Below are 15,768 nucleotides of genomic sequence, written 5' to 3' on the forward strand. Positions count from 1 at the left end.
TTAACAAAACAACACTGACAATAATAGCATCATTGCGTTTCCCGCCAAAATACTGTTTCTGATTAACCTCTTAACAAACTAGAAAAAAATCCTACTGTTACATACAACACAGCATGCCACACTTAATACTGATGAAAAAATAGAACTCTCAATAACACAAGACTCTTTAAATATATAGCAGAACAAATATGCAAAATATACAGAAAAGAAATTAGCACCATTTTACACTAGAAAAATAACATATTAATGCTAAATTGTTTAAGCTTTTATATTAGCTTTATACATGAAAAGCAATATGTATCTAAGGTGCAAAAAGATTAACAATTTCTTTAAATGCCTTTTTTGATGCGGTCCATTTTGAAGGTCATTGCTATGACTCATTTACAGCAACTTAAAATGCCAGCTCCTAAACTACTCAGGAAATAGCTCTAACAAACTTCCTTTTTTTTTATGCACTTCAACGTCACCTGAATAAAATGGTAGAATAATGTATCATAATCTTCATTGCAGAATTATCATTTTTGTTGCATATTTTTATACTTTTTAAGTTTTATACTTTTTATACTTGGAAGACGATTCAGAATGATCTGGTGTGAGCTCTCTATAAAATAAACCCAATACCTTCTAATGAAGCTTGATGCCATTGCCACTCGGAGGGCCGAACATTTGGCATATAAAAACCTGTTTGGACAGAGCAAAGTCAAATATTTATTGCAATATTGTAAGTGTACAGTTTTTGTGGCATCCCACCTGCATCTGTCCACCAAACCACCTCAAACACATCTTTGTGTATTCACAGACACACCTGCTGACTAAAGTGCTGGCGCCAGCACACACAATAACACTTTTCTTTACAATAGAGCTCGCTCCTCAGGCGACTAACTGCAGTCTTCTTCAAAGAACTGTAATGCATGTGTTTTAAGACAGGTTTGCACACGCTGGTTGTAATAAGGTTAAATTATGTTTTTAGGAATATCGAAAACATCATGTCCTCTGTGCAGTTCATTTACTGTATACGTCAGAGGCTGTGTAGCCTACTTTAATTTGTGTAACTGAGTTATTGGATAAATACCGTTATATCGTGCCAAAATACTGAATCTTGGAATATTCTGTGTGTGTATAAAATAACAGAGGTGCACAGGTCCTTTATCACATTGCCAAAATAATTTATCTCCATTTTTGCACTGCTGTAAAATAAAAAGGTCAAAAAAGTGGAAAATCTGAAGCCCCTTTCACATAGTGCGCTGATCCTGGAAAAGAGTGCCTTCTGTTTGAACATAAACATGTCCTAGGATTGATCCCGGGATGGGGACCTAACATTGCTAGGATCAGTCCCCATGTTGTGCCCAATTCTGACCCCCTGCCAGATTATTACCCCTAGTATTGGTGGGGTTAGGATTAGGCAATCAGGTAGTGACATGAACGAGGTGGGTAATAATTTGGCAGGGGGTTGCAATTGGACACAACACCAGAACAACCCCTGTGTGAACAAAAGCCAGGAACAATGCCGTAAAGGGTGTGTCGTAGTGATGGCGCACGTTATCATGCAACTCTTTTATTGGGTGTTTAAAAAGGCAGATCAACGTTCAGGGAGAGAAAAAAAGGTGCAAACTGGAATGAAGCAGAGATCAGGAAGCTCCCCACTATCCGCGCTGAAGCTGAGATCATTCGCCAGTTAGTGGAACAGTACGCGTCACATAACATGTCACATCCTAATGTCATGTGTCTTCATGGGATCTTTGTATGAACGCACACACAGATTACAGAAAATTACTGGCAGTGTGAATGAACCACAATCAAACAATCCCGAGACAAGTCACGGGACACATTATCCATGTATTTTCTGGAATCTCTGTGTGAAAGAGGATACTGTTTCCCTGCAGGACTAACAGGCTATAGATGCTCTGAAAGTGTTGGAAAGATGCATTTAACACTCTCAAAAAACATCCTGAGATTCTTTAAATTTTAATGCAGCCGAAAACAACTTACTGATTGAGATGAATTATAATAAGGGACACAATAATGTCAAACTTTATCGCAGTCAGTATCGCGAATACGGCATGTTGTGACATGATCCATTTTTTAATAGTTAATTTTGTTAATCTACTTAGCCACATCTAAGACCTGCAACTTTCAGGCATAGGATATGCAAGAAAATAAATTGACAACGGGCCATTGAATTATTAGAAAATAATGCACACCCAAGGTGGTGATACGTAATTTATAAAAATAATACGTAAAATAAAAATAATTTGGCGTTTTTATTGGTGATGCGACTGAGTTGGTGATGTGGCCACAAAGTGAAGCATTATTTTCTAAAAATTCAACAGACCGGAGTCAATTATTCCATTTATACTATGGTTACCACATCTCACAACATTGTTAAGATGATGTATTTCAAGACATTTGTCAGGTTTATGTCCTTAAAGGGTTAGTTCACCCAAAAATTAAAATTAGGCTGCATTTTACTCACCCCCAAGGCATCCTAGGTGTATATGACTTTCTTCTTTCAGATGAATCCAGTCAGAGTTATATTAAAAATTGTCTTTGATCTTTCAAGCTCTATCATTGCAGTCAGCAGGTGTTGCATTGCTTAAGTCCAAAAGACGCGAAATAAAAAGCACCTGTCCATAAAAAAAAGTGTCTCACACGGCTCTGGGGGGTGAACAAAGGCCTCCTGTAGCAACTCGATGCGTTTTTGTAAGAAAAATATCCATATTTAAAATGTAATAATCACTTTAATCTAGCATGCGCCAACAGTTGTATACAGAAGCAGTTCTGGGAGCATGACATATGAGGTCAGCGATACGCATGCGCTGGTGAGTCTCATGAAAACCAACATTTGTTTACAGGATCAAAAGAAGCAAAGTTTCCTTACATTAGCAAAAGGAAAACCAGTTACCGCTTGGCTTATATCGAAATCCTCCAACATTCTTCTTTACAAATCCTAGTTTTGTAGTTTTAATTAGTGACCGTTGTTTTGTTTTGATCTCTCCGCTGCCTTTCTGCGTGCATCACTTCTGAGTGGCGCATGTGCAAAGCTGACCTCATACGTCATGCTCCCGGAACTGCTTCCATTTACAACAGTGAGCGCAAGTTAGATTCAAGTGATTATTACATTTTAAATATGGATATTTTTCTTACAAAAATGCATCGATTCGCTACAGGAGGCCTTTGTTCACCCCCCGGAGCCGTATGAGACACTTTTTTTATGGAAGGACGCTTTTTATTTCACGTCTTTTAGACTGAAGCAATGCAACACCCATTGACTGCAATGATAGAGTTTAAAAGATCAAAGACTATTTTTAATATAACTCCGACTGGATTTGTCTGAAAGAAGAAAATCATATACACCTAGGATGCAGCCTAATTTTCATTTTTGGGTGAACTAACCCTTTAAAACTCTCTAATCCAGTGCTTCCCAAACCTGTCCTGGAGGACCCCCTGCCCTGCACATTTTGAATGTCTCCCTAATCAGACACACCCAGTTTAGTTCTTGCAGTCTCTAATAACGAGCTGATGAGTGGAATCAGGTGTGTTAGATAAGGGAGACATACAAAAGGTGCAGGGCAGGGGGACCTCCAGGACAGGTTTGGGAAGCTTTAATCTACTGTAGTTATTAATGCAGTTATGAGATAGAGAGAGAGAGAGAGAGAGAGAGAGAGAGAGAGAGAGAGAGAGATTAAGTTTGTTTGAATTACCAGAGTCTGTGTGTGTCTCATCAGTGTTTGGCAGCAGCATGTCATCAGCATATTCACAGCAGAATAGTGAAACAGTTCATCTGCTTCAAGTACAGTGCTGTTATTACCTCGCTAGTAAACAATAACAAGTAGCCTTTAAGTTGATAAACTATTTAACTGATAATTTTGTCTGAGCAGTGTTAACAACACATTTCTATGCTTGTATCTCCGTGTGCGAGTGTGTGTCTGTACTATCTGTGTGTGTGTTAGTAAGGGACAGAGAGCGGGAGGACAAGAGTATGTGCCATACATAATAAAATGTAATTTTGTGGCAAAACATGGAAATAATTTGGTGTATTTTCATTCTTGCTGTTGTAAATCAGGACTTTTGAAATAACTGAAATAATTTAAGGAAGTGATATGGACATCAACAGCCCCGTGGTATAATAACTGATAAAGCATAAGCCTGTTTCACACAACAACCTGATATGGCCAGAATTCCCTTCCTCCAGCATATTTTTTTCCTACACAGGCTGTCAGTTAAATTTAGTGTACAATAAATTGATGGAAAAAAAATCAATTGTCAAATTGATGAAAAATTATTACTGGTTTTTAGTTATAATGCAGTGGCAAAGCCTAGTAATGTGAAACAGCTCAGGCATAAGCCAGTTTGGTTTGCTTTGGCAGCGTACTACTCTTCAGTCCAAACTGGAGAAAATTTGAGCAAAGTAAACAGTAAATCAGGTACTATTGTATGAGGCTGTCATCAGTAATAGTAATAGTAGTGTTAGTTATAAATCCAGTGATTAGCAAAATTAAGCCCACTTTTCATAAACTCCAGCACTTGAAGCAGTAAACATGTACCAATCAATGTGGAACATGACCCGCATCACTGAGGTACTTGGCGACTAGTCAACAAGTATTTACAAAGTGGAGTAGCAGCAGCAGTTCAATGAATCAATGTACTCTACCAAATGTGTGACTTGTGATAACTGATATATTTTTTTTTCTGTTAATGCCCTTTTGTGCTCATAACAACCTGTTCCTCAAATTGCAGAAATGTCAAACTACAGTAACACACTTGCTTCACTTACTAGTTTGTACTGAGTGTGTATGTTGCATCCTTAGGTGACTCATTACCATGATCATAGGTTTGCAGCTGTTATCTCTTTTTACGTTAACAATCTCCTTTTCCAGATTCCCCTCTCGCTTTCTACTCTCCAGGTCCTGCAGCATCAGGCCTGGGGGCACTGTGGGATATTTCTGGCTATGAAGGTCTTAATGTCTGGAGCTCTGGGGGTCGAGAGATGCTGAAGGTCCAGTTCAGTGCATTCTACCGGAGCATGAAGTCCCCAGGCTGTCTGCTGCTCTACGGCACAGCAGGGCCTCACTGTAGACTGTCCTCCTACTAGAGTGAGAATGGCATGCTGTCTGGAAAGGGCAGAGTCTGAAAAAGAAACTTCAGGTGTTTCTGTTGCCTGCATGATGACTCCTGTTGCAGGATCAGTGCAGGCCGAGCTTCGCACCAGATGAAGAACCTCACACCCATTCAGGCCAAGATCAGAGGTTGTCGTGGTGGTGATGTCATCAAGCGTGCAGGGATCCTTCAATAGCGGGCATGGATCTTATAGGACACAGACCAAACAAGTCAGACAATCATTGCATCTCTTTCTTTCTCTTTTTTAAATACATCACTGCTATACTGTAATTATAAGCACAGATGATTTTAGTGCTATGTTTCTCAATAAATATTATGGGTGGGCTGCACCTATAAGGATCAAGCTTAAATCTAGATTAAATCAAGGTTTATCCAATGATTCTGTTGCAACAATCTTTAAAAACCCTGTTTAAAAATAAGCAACTTTACATTTAAAGCATCCTTTTGATCCTGGATTTAATTTATATTGCTCCATAACTTTCAACTCAGATTTAAATATCAATTAGGGAACAACTTTTAACTTACAGTTGAGGGTGTGAAAGTGCACCTACAATTACAGTATGTGGCTAATTAAACAAAGACAGAAACAGTGGGTGTGTCATCAGGTCTCAAAGAGGTGTTTATTACAAGTAAAAATGAAGATTGAAGCCGGCAGATCTCAGTTTCAGACAAAGAAGAGATAGAAGGAATATGTGTAGCATTTAACAGCATCGGTGATGATGACGTGAAAAGACATTTGTTTTAAATAGACATTGAATCTCTTTTTGAAGGTGATATTTTGCCATTGTGCCTGTAATCTAGCTGTAATTCACAGCGTGTCATACACACTTACTTGATGTGTCCACTTCTGCATCCTGCATCACTGTATGTAGGGTTGTTATGGGAACCGAAGCTGCGTCACTGTCTTGGTGACTGTTATTGACTGTTACTGATAAACAACCTGAGAGTAGAGGTTGAATGAATGTGAGTTACATTTATGTTTTAAATCACACCTAGTGGTTTAGTGGATTACTTATGTATGTATATTCAGTGCATGTATATTCACACATTTGCATGTTTTCCTGAGTGAAGCCCGTGTCTGGTAGGTGACACACACAATTGCAAATAGGATGGATGTTAATATAGCTGTTGCTGCACAAGCGGTCACTATGGATGATACATTTTGGATGGGAGGTGCTGAGGTCTGGAATTTTGCCGCACCAGTCGCTTCTCCTCCTAAAAACAGAAGAATCAGTTAGTAAACAGGCAATTCAGTAATTTTATTTTATTTATTTATTTTTTTTTTTTGGTAATTAATTTTTTTGAAGGTTGTATATTTCAGGTCTTTTTACTATGTTTAACTTGGCTGATATATACTGTATGAATTGCTCGGCTTGATTTGTGAAACAGACAACTGAAAAAACTTCAATGGTCAAAAGAACAATTTGTTTAGATTCAGTTCTCAAGTTCAAATCACTGACTCAGTGATCCAGTAGCTCACTGGAGAGTAAGATTATTCATCATTAACAACTACATTTCATTACACTAATTGTATGGCTGCCTAAGAATTGGAATATAACACAATGAAGTCCAATGAACTACTTTTATGGTGCCATTTTTGGTGCTGTACAAACATGATCACAATTTACTCATATTCTTCTGAAAAAAATCTTCTTAGTGTTCCACTGAAAATCATAGCAATAAGGGTTTGGAATGACATGAGAGTGAAGAAATCATGACTGAATTTTCTTGTCTATGTAAATTATTATTTTAAAACACAATCAACAGATTCCAAAGATTTTAGAACCAGCACACATCAACAACTAAATGGTCATGAATCAATAGCTCTGTAAATATCTCAATGATTCTCACTTTTAAAAACACAACAACTGCAGCTGCCTTATTCTGTTGCTTCCCTTGCTTTTAAAACATCGCTCTTCCTGTTGCTGGCAGTGTATCTGATCAGCAGAATGCTAAAAACCTCTTGTCAATCCATGATGGAGTGGGTTTAGGGAGGATCGACCCTCAGTCCTTGCTGAGCACTTTCAAAGAGCAATGTCTGATCCATGCTGGATAAATACCTCCCCTCTTACTTCACCCGTAATCATGTTGAGAGAATAAAGAGAATAGAGATAAAACAGTGAGAAAAGAAGGAGTAAAAACTGAAGCACAGTTAAGAGCATTAAAGCATGGAAAGAACGAGTGCATGCTGGGGTGAAGAGAGTACCACAACTTTGAGATGATGAAAACGTGAAGGAAGTGTGCCTTTAAGCATGAAATAAAAAGGTGAATGTGTGTATGTACATATCTGCAATATAGTAACATGGGTTTGTGTTTCAGGATGTGGAAATCTTTAATAACAGTCCGTCTTAAAGGGATAATTAAAAAAAAGACAATTCTCATCATTCTCAAGTCATCATCTACTCATGCCCTCACAACGTTTCAAACATGTATGACTTTCTTTCTTCTGTAGATCAAAAAGGAGGCAATTTAATAAATATCTGGGTGGGTGAATTCAGTTATGTAATGGCAGTGAATTTGTGACTCTGTAGCACCAATGCACAAATATATATGCTGATCATTTTAAAGTATTCTGATTGAGTTTGGTGAAAAATAGCCCAATATATAAGCTACTGTACTTCCCTTGTGCCATGGGTGATTTTGAAACCTTCGTGAATATTTTGTTCTGAATCAGTGGTTCACAGTTTTAAGTCCTGCCTAAAAATATCTTTATAAAACATTTATAAAAGAACACAAATTGTACAGGCACTTAATATTTAAGGGTATTTAATGATTATTAGATTACATTTAACTGATTATTCTTTTTATAGACACTTTTGTAATTGGTTTGAAAAAGGTGTCTTTCTGTACATTTGGGCAAACTTTGCTTTAACACTGTTCTGACCAGGAGGTGTCGCCAGCGTGTGGTGTTTTCATGTGTGGTGTCATCATTTTAGCTTTCAAAAGGGTGCTCATGAGCTTCCCCTTTGGCCCTGTCCCAAATGTCACCCTAAACCCTCACGGTCTTCTCCTGAGTCCGCACTTTTCTGACGTAATGTCGCTTTGACTGTGGGGTAGAAGTCTGCTGCGGAGTTCGCCTCAGTGCGGGCTCGGCAAAAGTGCGCATTGAGGGCGCATAGCAGCCGCGAATGCTCGTGAGCACCCTTTTGAAAGCAAAAATTATGAATGGGACACCCTACGGTCTCATGGACTTAATGGACACGTGCATGCAGCGGCCATTGTGAGTCCTCAAGACTGAAAGTGGACATTAAGTGTGCCATTTGGGACAGGGACAGGGACTTCATGGCTGCTATGTTCCTTCGATCTGCACTTCTGCCAAGCCCAGATTGAGGTGAGCTCCGCAGCAGACTTCTTCCCGACAGTCAAAGCGACATTACATCACAAAAGTGGGGATTATCACGAGGATTTAGGATGCCATTTGGGACAAGGACAGTGAATCTTTTTGCAAAGCAACTAGTTCAATTGATTAAGAGTTACTCCCATCACTATGCCATTAATCACCACATATTCTAGTCCACCATGTAGTAGAAATGCACCTTTTACGATGGTTTGCCAACTGCCATTAAAATACCAAAAAAGGTGAAAAGAAGAAGAAAAAATTACATTCCTGGCATCTTCTGGGTGTGAAGAATGTGGGTAACCACACAGGACGTTTACCTTCTGGTCATTTGATTTTCTACTTAAAAAGAAATCAAGAGAAATGGTTAAATTTTCGTTTTTTTTTTTTGTTTAAGAAATGGAAAATTAAGCTAGATTTTTCATTATTTCGTTCATGGGTAAAAAATTTAATTTTGCGTTCATATTTGTTGCGAATGGGTGGTCCTGAAATGGCCCTTTCATCCCCCCTCTTCTGTACTACACTGTATACGAGGCAACCACAAGCTTTTGTCATGAGAATCCTGCATCTTTGTCATGTAGGCTGCTAACAAGATTAAAATAAATAAATAAATAAAATCTATATTTTCACGGTTACTGCATATTATTGACAAAACAGAAATTACTTTATTCATAACCTGTAAAATGCCATTTGACTTTTTCTGTATGTGATCTAAAATGACATGGAATGAAATACACTCGTGATTGCTGATTTTATCCTGCTCATTTTATTCTAGGCCTATTTAAGACCAACCTCACATATTTTCTTACATTTGCTATTACAAACAATAGCAGAATAGATTTTTTTGTATAACAAATTTTGTGTTGCATGAGAAAAACTCAACCCCACATAAAAATAACTAATGCTATTTATAATAAAATTTCACTTAAGTTTTCACCGCAATTATTAGTCTACTGCAATACTGCAATTTAAAACCCAATTATAGGCTATATTTTGGAATTATGAACTGAAGCAGGATTATTTCCTGCATAGATTCAGTCTCCCACGTATACTGTTTTGGAAAAACTCAACTAGTAAATAAGTACAAGTTAATGTAACTATTGTAAGTAAGAATTAATAATTTTCTCGTCAGAAATGATATCCTCTGCTGGATCAAGCTGAGTGTCGCATCGCGTTCTTTTTCTGAGGTAAATACAAGGTTTATTCCTTAGCCTTATTTCCTTAGATGATTACCTTATGAATAGTGGACGCTGTGCGTGGGTGCCACCACATTACAGATAATGAGCTCAGATGGGAAACACTCTAGGCCTACCTCTTGTTGGTTTCATACGAATTACATAAAAAAAGTTTTCAATTTAAATTGTTTCATTTAAAAATAGACATTTCAAGCTTTCTTGTTTCTTATGTCTGTGAGGCAAGTATTCGCTGAACATCGGTTCATTTTTGTGACACATTTCAGAAAGATGTTCTTGGAGATGGCAGAAAGCACACCCTATTTGTTTTCTTTATTTTACAAAAGGGTTTTGTAACTTTTTTTGTTATTGTGGGTGCCTTATTTGTATAACCAAAAATGATGGAGTTTAAACTCCTTCCGATGTTATCGGGATCACGCCACGCCTCCGTCGACCTGAAAAGTGCAGTAGCCATATTTTGTGTTGTTTCTTTTCCTCCGTCGTGTGCATCGTGTTTATTTTTTGCGTGAATTATATTTGAGACTAAAATCGTCTCCAGCCTGAAAAGTGCAGTAGCCATATTGTGCTCTATGTGATATTTATTGATTAAATTTTTTTTTTTAGTATTTTTTTTAAATATTGTTGTATTTAAGTTTTTTCTTAAACTGAAAAGTGCAGTAGCCATATTGTGTATGTTAATGTAATAAATGGTGTGTATCATATTTTATTCCATGTCATTTTATATCACAGTAAAAGTCAAATGCCGTTTTACTGGTTATGAATAAAGTAATTTCTGTTTTGTCAATAACATGCAGCAAGCCATGAAAATACAGTTTGTTTGTTTTTTATCTTGTAAGCGCCGCAAACCACCTACTCAACAAAGATGCAGGATTCTCGTGAATAAGCTTATCTCACCTGCTGTGTCTCTCTTATTGAAAATGAACTGAGCTCACGGTTGCCCCGTATACAGTGTAGTACAGAAGATGGGGGACGAAAGGGACACATTCTAAACAAATATGAAACCATAATCACATTTTTTACCCATGAACAAAAATACAAAAACAAGTCCCACTTAAATTTTGTTTTTCCCTTTCTTAAACAAAACAAAAGTTTCTCATTTGTCTTTATTTCTTTTTAAGTAGAAAAACAAATGACCAGAATAAGGTACACAGAGCCAAACAGTTGATGGTAGCCATTGGCTTCCATAGTATATTAGTCCATACTATGGTCACTGGCTCGCATCAAATGTTTAGTTACATTCTTCAAAATATCTTTTTTTGGGTTCAGCAGAAGAAAGAAATTCATACAGGTTTGGAATCACATGAAGGTGAGTAAATGAATCATTTTTGGGTGAACCACCCCTTAACAAGGGTGCTGAAAAAACAATATGGGCTGCTTGCGCTCACTTTTGCATCTAGTGTTTAGTTTACTCTTATGTTAAAAATAAGATGAAATGAAATGATCACTTGAAATGATTAGTAATTACAAAATTATCATCAAACCACACTTCGTTTAGCAGTCCTTGGCAAAGTTGGAAGAGGTGGGCCAGAGCACAGTTTGGTTAGGCTTGAAACAGATACTATTTTGTGTGTGCTACTGTCATCGTTACGACTGCAAACATACTGTATACTATTACTACTACTACACTACACTTTTCAATTAATTTAATTCAATCAAGTATATTTATATTTATAATGGGTCTGGTTCTCGCCTTATTGATTAAATTTAATTAGTCTGCAATTTAAAGCTGCAAATTCTTTAATTAATGTCAGCTGCCTTCGTAATGATTCTCTGATACTTACAAATGAAAATCAAGGCAAAGCATTAAGTATAAATTTATTAGGCATAATATTTAAAAAAAAAAGTGCGAAAGTGGGTTTCTCCATTATCTCACACGTGACGTATGCCGGCCCGGAAAGTGTAGTGCAAGTGTGAGTGCAGGCCAGGGCTCGGTTCAAGGCAACCATGCCTAGTGTGAGTACACCCTAAAATTACCTTATTTTGTTACGTGCATAAGAAAGAAATTCCCACAGGTTTGGAACAATATGAGGGTAAGTAAATGATGACAGAATTTTCATTCTCATTTAATTTGCTTTAATGAATCCCTGTAATAATTAAGTTGATTGAGCGTCATATTTACCACAGGCCAACCCTGAAGCTCTGCTTATGGGGCAGTCAAATATGATACATTTTGTTCAAAAACAGCTGAATGAAGCATAACAGAACTGAACAGAACACAGGGGTCTGGAGACAAGTTTTTAATCTGACACAGTGCTCAGACTCAGTCATGCTGGTGTAAGTTGTATTTTTCAGTATTGTACTCACGGCTACACTGTATGTTTCTGAAGGGGGCGGGGCCACATGGAAGGCATTCCAAATCTTCTAGTCCATCCAGCCGTATTTTGCTGTAAAAACTGCCATTTGAAAAAAAGAAAAGGAATTGGTTTGAAAACCAGGATACAGGTGTGTGTGAGTCTAAAAATTTTGGGTGCAATGTTGCATGTAAGCTGTACAGATCAGGTTTCATAAAGGTTGTTTTGTGTGTGTGTGTGTGTGTGTGTGTGTGTGTGTGTGTGTGTGTGTGTGTGTGTGTGTTTGTGTTTGTTTGTGTGTGTGTGTGTGTGTGTGTGCGTGTGTGTGTGTGAGAGAGAGAGAAAGTCTTACCCAGGGAGGCAGTTTCCACACATTGCGTTGTCTGTGTGTGTGCAGCGCTTGATTTGGTGTCTATTGAGTCTGCGGCAGTTCTGGCACAGTGCGCAAGGGTGAGAGCCCCAGTCTTCCTTAAACCACCGAACATCACATATGCCACACACTGATGATACACCCACACCATAACCACAGTCCTAACAGCCCACACGCACACAAACATATTCAGTAACATGATAAGTACACTTGATGTGTCAAAGTCTTTCTGAGAACGCAGCTTTCATAACCTAGCCCTGTTTGTAAGTCATTTAAGGTCATGTGTAAGCCTCTGGTGGAAGGAATGGGATACTACAGCATGTTTACACAGTCCACAAATTGGGGCTCTCCTTGGACATTTTTAACATTACATCTTCATATTGATTTATCATGTACATAAAACAGACCTAAAATAAAAGAGAGACCTTCACATTTTTTAACAAAACAAAATGGCAATTTATAATAATTTAATAGGTTAAATTACATTTTAAAATAGTTATGAACAGAAGACAACTGCAATTTTCAATTTTCAAAATTGCAAATTATTTGAAAAAAAAAAAAAACAGAGTCACATTATCAATATTTTTCTATCTATGGTTATATTTAAATAAAAATAAATATAATAAAATATATTAATATATAAAAATTAAATATTTTATAAATAAAATAAATATTGAAAAAGAATATAAAAATATTGATAACGTATCTATTAAAGCTTAGAAATAGAATGAAGGACTAGTTTTATCCTTAGGTTGTATGTCAAGGACTACTAACCCATCAGTCCAGCATTTACTACAAAATTAAACATCTGAATAATCAAATGTTTAAAAATATAACAACATGCTTACTGTATATACTGTCTTACAAAGGCAATCAACAGGTGTTGATGACTTTTACTGCAGGGGTTCATCCTCATGCGTTTACAAATAAGTGCCGGTTAATTATAGGTGTTGTCTTCTTCTCACAGCCTCTGGGCTTCTCAAATTTTGATTAATAAAGTGAATGACTTTTCAAATATTTGCTTTAAGGTAATAATCTTGAAATTTTGGATACACAGCAGGGGATTTATCTTGTTCACTCACACTCAGTCTCGCTCTCTTTCTCTCACCTCTTTCAGCTCTTGGCCAGGTGGACATTGTGGGCATTTGTGGCATTGACCACTGTGGTAATACTCGTCCATCGAACAATCCATTCCATATCTAAGAGAAGTAGAAACAAAGAGTTAACATATATAGCATGCAAACATGGGCTTACAATACACACAAATCCTCAATTCAAAACTCAATTCAAAATTCAATTAAAAAACTCAATAAAAAAAAAGTAAAAGGACATTCACAGAAGTCCCTGAATGACACTTCACATATGATTATATTTTTTATATATATATATAAAAAAAAATCTTATTTTTGTTATCAGTAATGTACATTAGGTGTTGTGTTAAGATTGTATTACATTTTCTGTTATTTAGGTAATGTTTATTGCATTATTGTAGTCTTGTGTGTGACCCTGTTCACTGTCTATACACAAGTATTGCAATGTTTCACTTACGATGATTCATTAATGTACCTTTCTATCGTACCACCTGTATTATCATGGTGGCTATTAGTACTTTTTAACGTGAAAGGCAGATTTTGATAACAATGTAGTTCTTATTGTCTTAAAACATTTAAATGACATTTTTTACATTAAAGATGAAGTAATCACTGAATAAAAATTAAGTTAAAAATCAAAGCATAAGGTTAAATTTGATCTAGCCTAGATATGAATGAAATATATATATATGAATTTATATTTTTTGTTATTATTTTTAAATGTACATATTAAATGCAACTGTTTGGCTTGAACGAAATATTTGACTAAACTGTTGATGCCTCAAAAGTTTGAATTAGGCTACAAGATCAGCATGCACAGAGTCATAAGTTTAATCTTTCTAATGTTTAGAAACATTAAGTGCAGTCCATTTTATTGTGTATAGTGAATTATCATAGAAGGAAATAGAAAAGACAAAAGAGGAAAATAGTTTCATGCAATATAGGTTATAGTCAGCTATTTACGTTTGTTTCAATAATAAAGATTAATATCCATCCATTTTCATCCATTCTCGATCTAAGAACACAGAGAAACAGATCAAGCGAGGGCGCACACTGAGGTGCTATCTTATAAAAATACCTCCGTTAAATGATCTGTTGGGAATAATCTAACTCAGGCAGAAAATCCAAGAGAGGTAGTCAAATTGAACTAAGTAGGGCGCACTGCTACGATTCAGAAGTAGCCTACAGTAGTGAGCAGTGCACCGGCTCCTACAGTACATAACGAATCTCCTGTAAAGTTGCATTTTAGGGACAGTTTCATCCACACTTACATTGCGGCAGGGACAATCAGCAGTCACTTAATTCTCTGTCCCATTAAAGTAACCCTCTCCTGTGGCTTTGGGTAAATTCGGTCCAGTTTAGCTTGTGGTTGAAGTTGACTGGCACATTTGGCCAGTCAAGTGTATATACGCGCGGGGGACACGCAGGCATGTCCCGACATGTTCGCACTGCTGTGACAGAAATCCACAGCAGCAGCCGAAGAAGCGGAGATGCTCGAGCTCCACGGCCATGGTCAGAGTCCATTTCATTGAGGAATACTCTTGAATGGAAATTGGGATTCCAAAGGATTTCTCACAAAGGACTGAATGTGAATTTTAAATAGCCTACAACATTTTTTTTTTTTGGATAGCTTGTTTATTTATACTAATCTGGCGTAGTCCTGTTCCTCAACCAAAAGCAGTCGCAATATAAATGTGACGTGTATAGGCTATATTAAAATTATTATTATTAATTATATTTATTATTATTATTTTTATTATTTTTATTATTATTTGGTGTTTTCTCGAATAGGCTATGTTCTAAGAGCTTTTCCGCATTTTTATTAAGATTTTAATGGTTAACTCGCTGCAGAAACCTCTTAAGGACACAAGGGGGCAATAATGAATTTACGTATTGACCTCCGAAGTTGACTTAAACCTTACATTACTTAATAAGACGTAGGCTTTAGCACAATTCATTTAATATTTAATTCATTTTCATATTCATTTGTAGATCATAACATTATATCACATTACAGTACATTATATTATACTGCATTCCATTATTAGACTGCATTACCCAGGCCATGTTTGCTATGCCTTATTTGACTCGACTGAGAATACAAGGTATCAATTTTATTTACAATTATCAAACACACAAATTATTAGGAAATTCTTAAGTGCAATTGATAAGTGGAACGTTTTTGTTTAAGTGATTGTGGTGTGTTGATGAAAAGATCTGCAGAGACTGTTGTGTGTGTGTGTGTGTGTGTGTGTGTGTGTGTGTGTGTGTGTGTGTGTGTGTGTGTGTGAGTGAGAGAGTGAGGGAGGGAGGGAGTAGGAGGGCACTGTAGCCTTGTATAGCAGTCATAGTAGTTTTGGCAAAGGAA

General features: G+C 36.8%; 1 protein-coding gene across 2 annotated transcripts; it reads right to left on the reverse strand.

Annotated features, from left to right (window-relative positions):
• Positions 1-3,526: 3,526 nt before the first annotated feature.
• On the reverse strand, positions 3,527-15,113 carry LOC109056556 (tumor necrosis factor receptor superfamily member 27-like). 2 transcript variants are annotated; one of them, XM_042756379.1, is made up of 7 exons: positions 14,672-15,113; positions 13,418-13,508; positions 12,292-12,407; positions 11,953-12,041; positions 6,166-6,333; positions 5,951-6,058; positions 3,527-5,304 (listed from the first exon to the last, which is right to left on the reverse strand). In XM_042756379.1, the coding sequence occupies exons 2-7, from the start codon at positions 13,499-13,501 to the stop codon at positions 4,916-4,918; spliced, it is 954 nt and encodes a 317-aa protein (XP_042612313.1). In that variant the 5' UTR covers positions 13,502-13,508; positions 14,672-15,113; the 3' UTR covers positions 3,527-4,915. The 2 variants fall into 2 exon arrangements, with proteins under 2 accessions (XP_042612313.1, XP_042612312.1); XM_042756378.1 differs by having other exon boundaries at positions 3,529-5,304; positions 12,292-12,470; positions 14,672-15,108.
• Between the last annotated feature and the right edge of the window lie 655 nt (positions 15,114-15,768).

The sequence above is a fragment of the Cyprinus carpio genome, chromosome A5 (assembly GCF_018340385.1).
Source record: "Cyprinus carpio isolate SPL01 chromosome A5, ASM1834038v1, whole genome shotgun sequence".
In the NCBI taxonomy this organism is placed as follows: Eukaryota; Metazoa; Chordata; class Actinopteri; order Cypriniformes; family Cyprinidae; genus Cyprinus; species Cyprinus carpio.

Excerpts from the sequence above, each read along its gene's own strand:
- LOC109056556 (XM_042756378.1), bottom strand. The coding sequence starts at position 13,501 with ATGGATTGTTCGATGGACGAGTATTACCACAGTGGTCAATGCCACAAA. Across the intron at positions 6,059-6,165 it reads ACTCAGGAAAACATGCAAAT|GTTGTTTATCAGTAACAGTC; the intron begins GTGTGAATATAC and ends CTCTACTCTCAG. Across the intron at positions 5,305-5,950 it reads TGCAGAAGTGGACACATCAA|ATCCATGCCCGCTATTGAAG; the intron begins GTAAGTGTGTAT and ends GTGTCCTATAAG.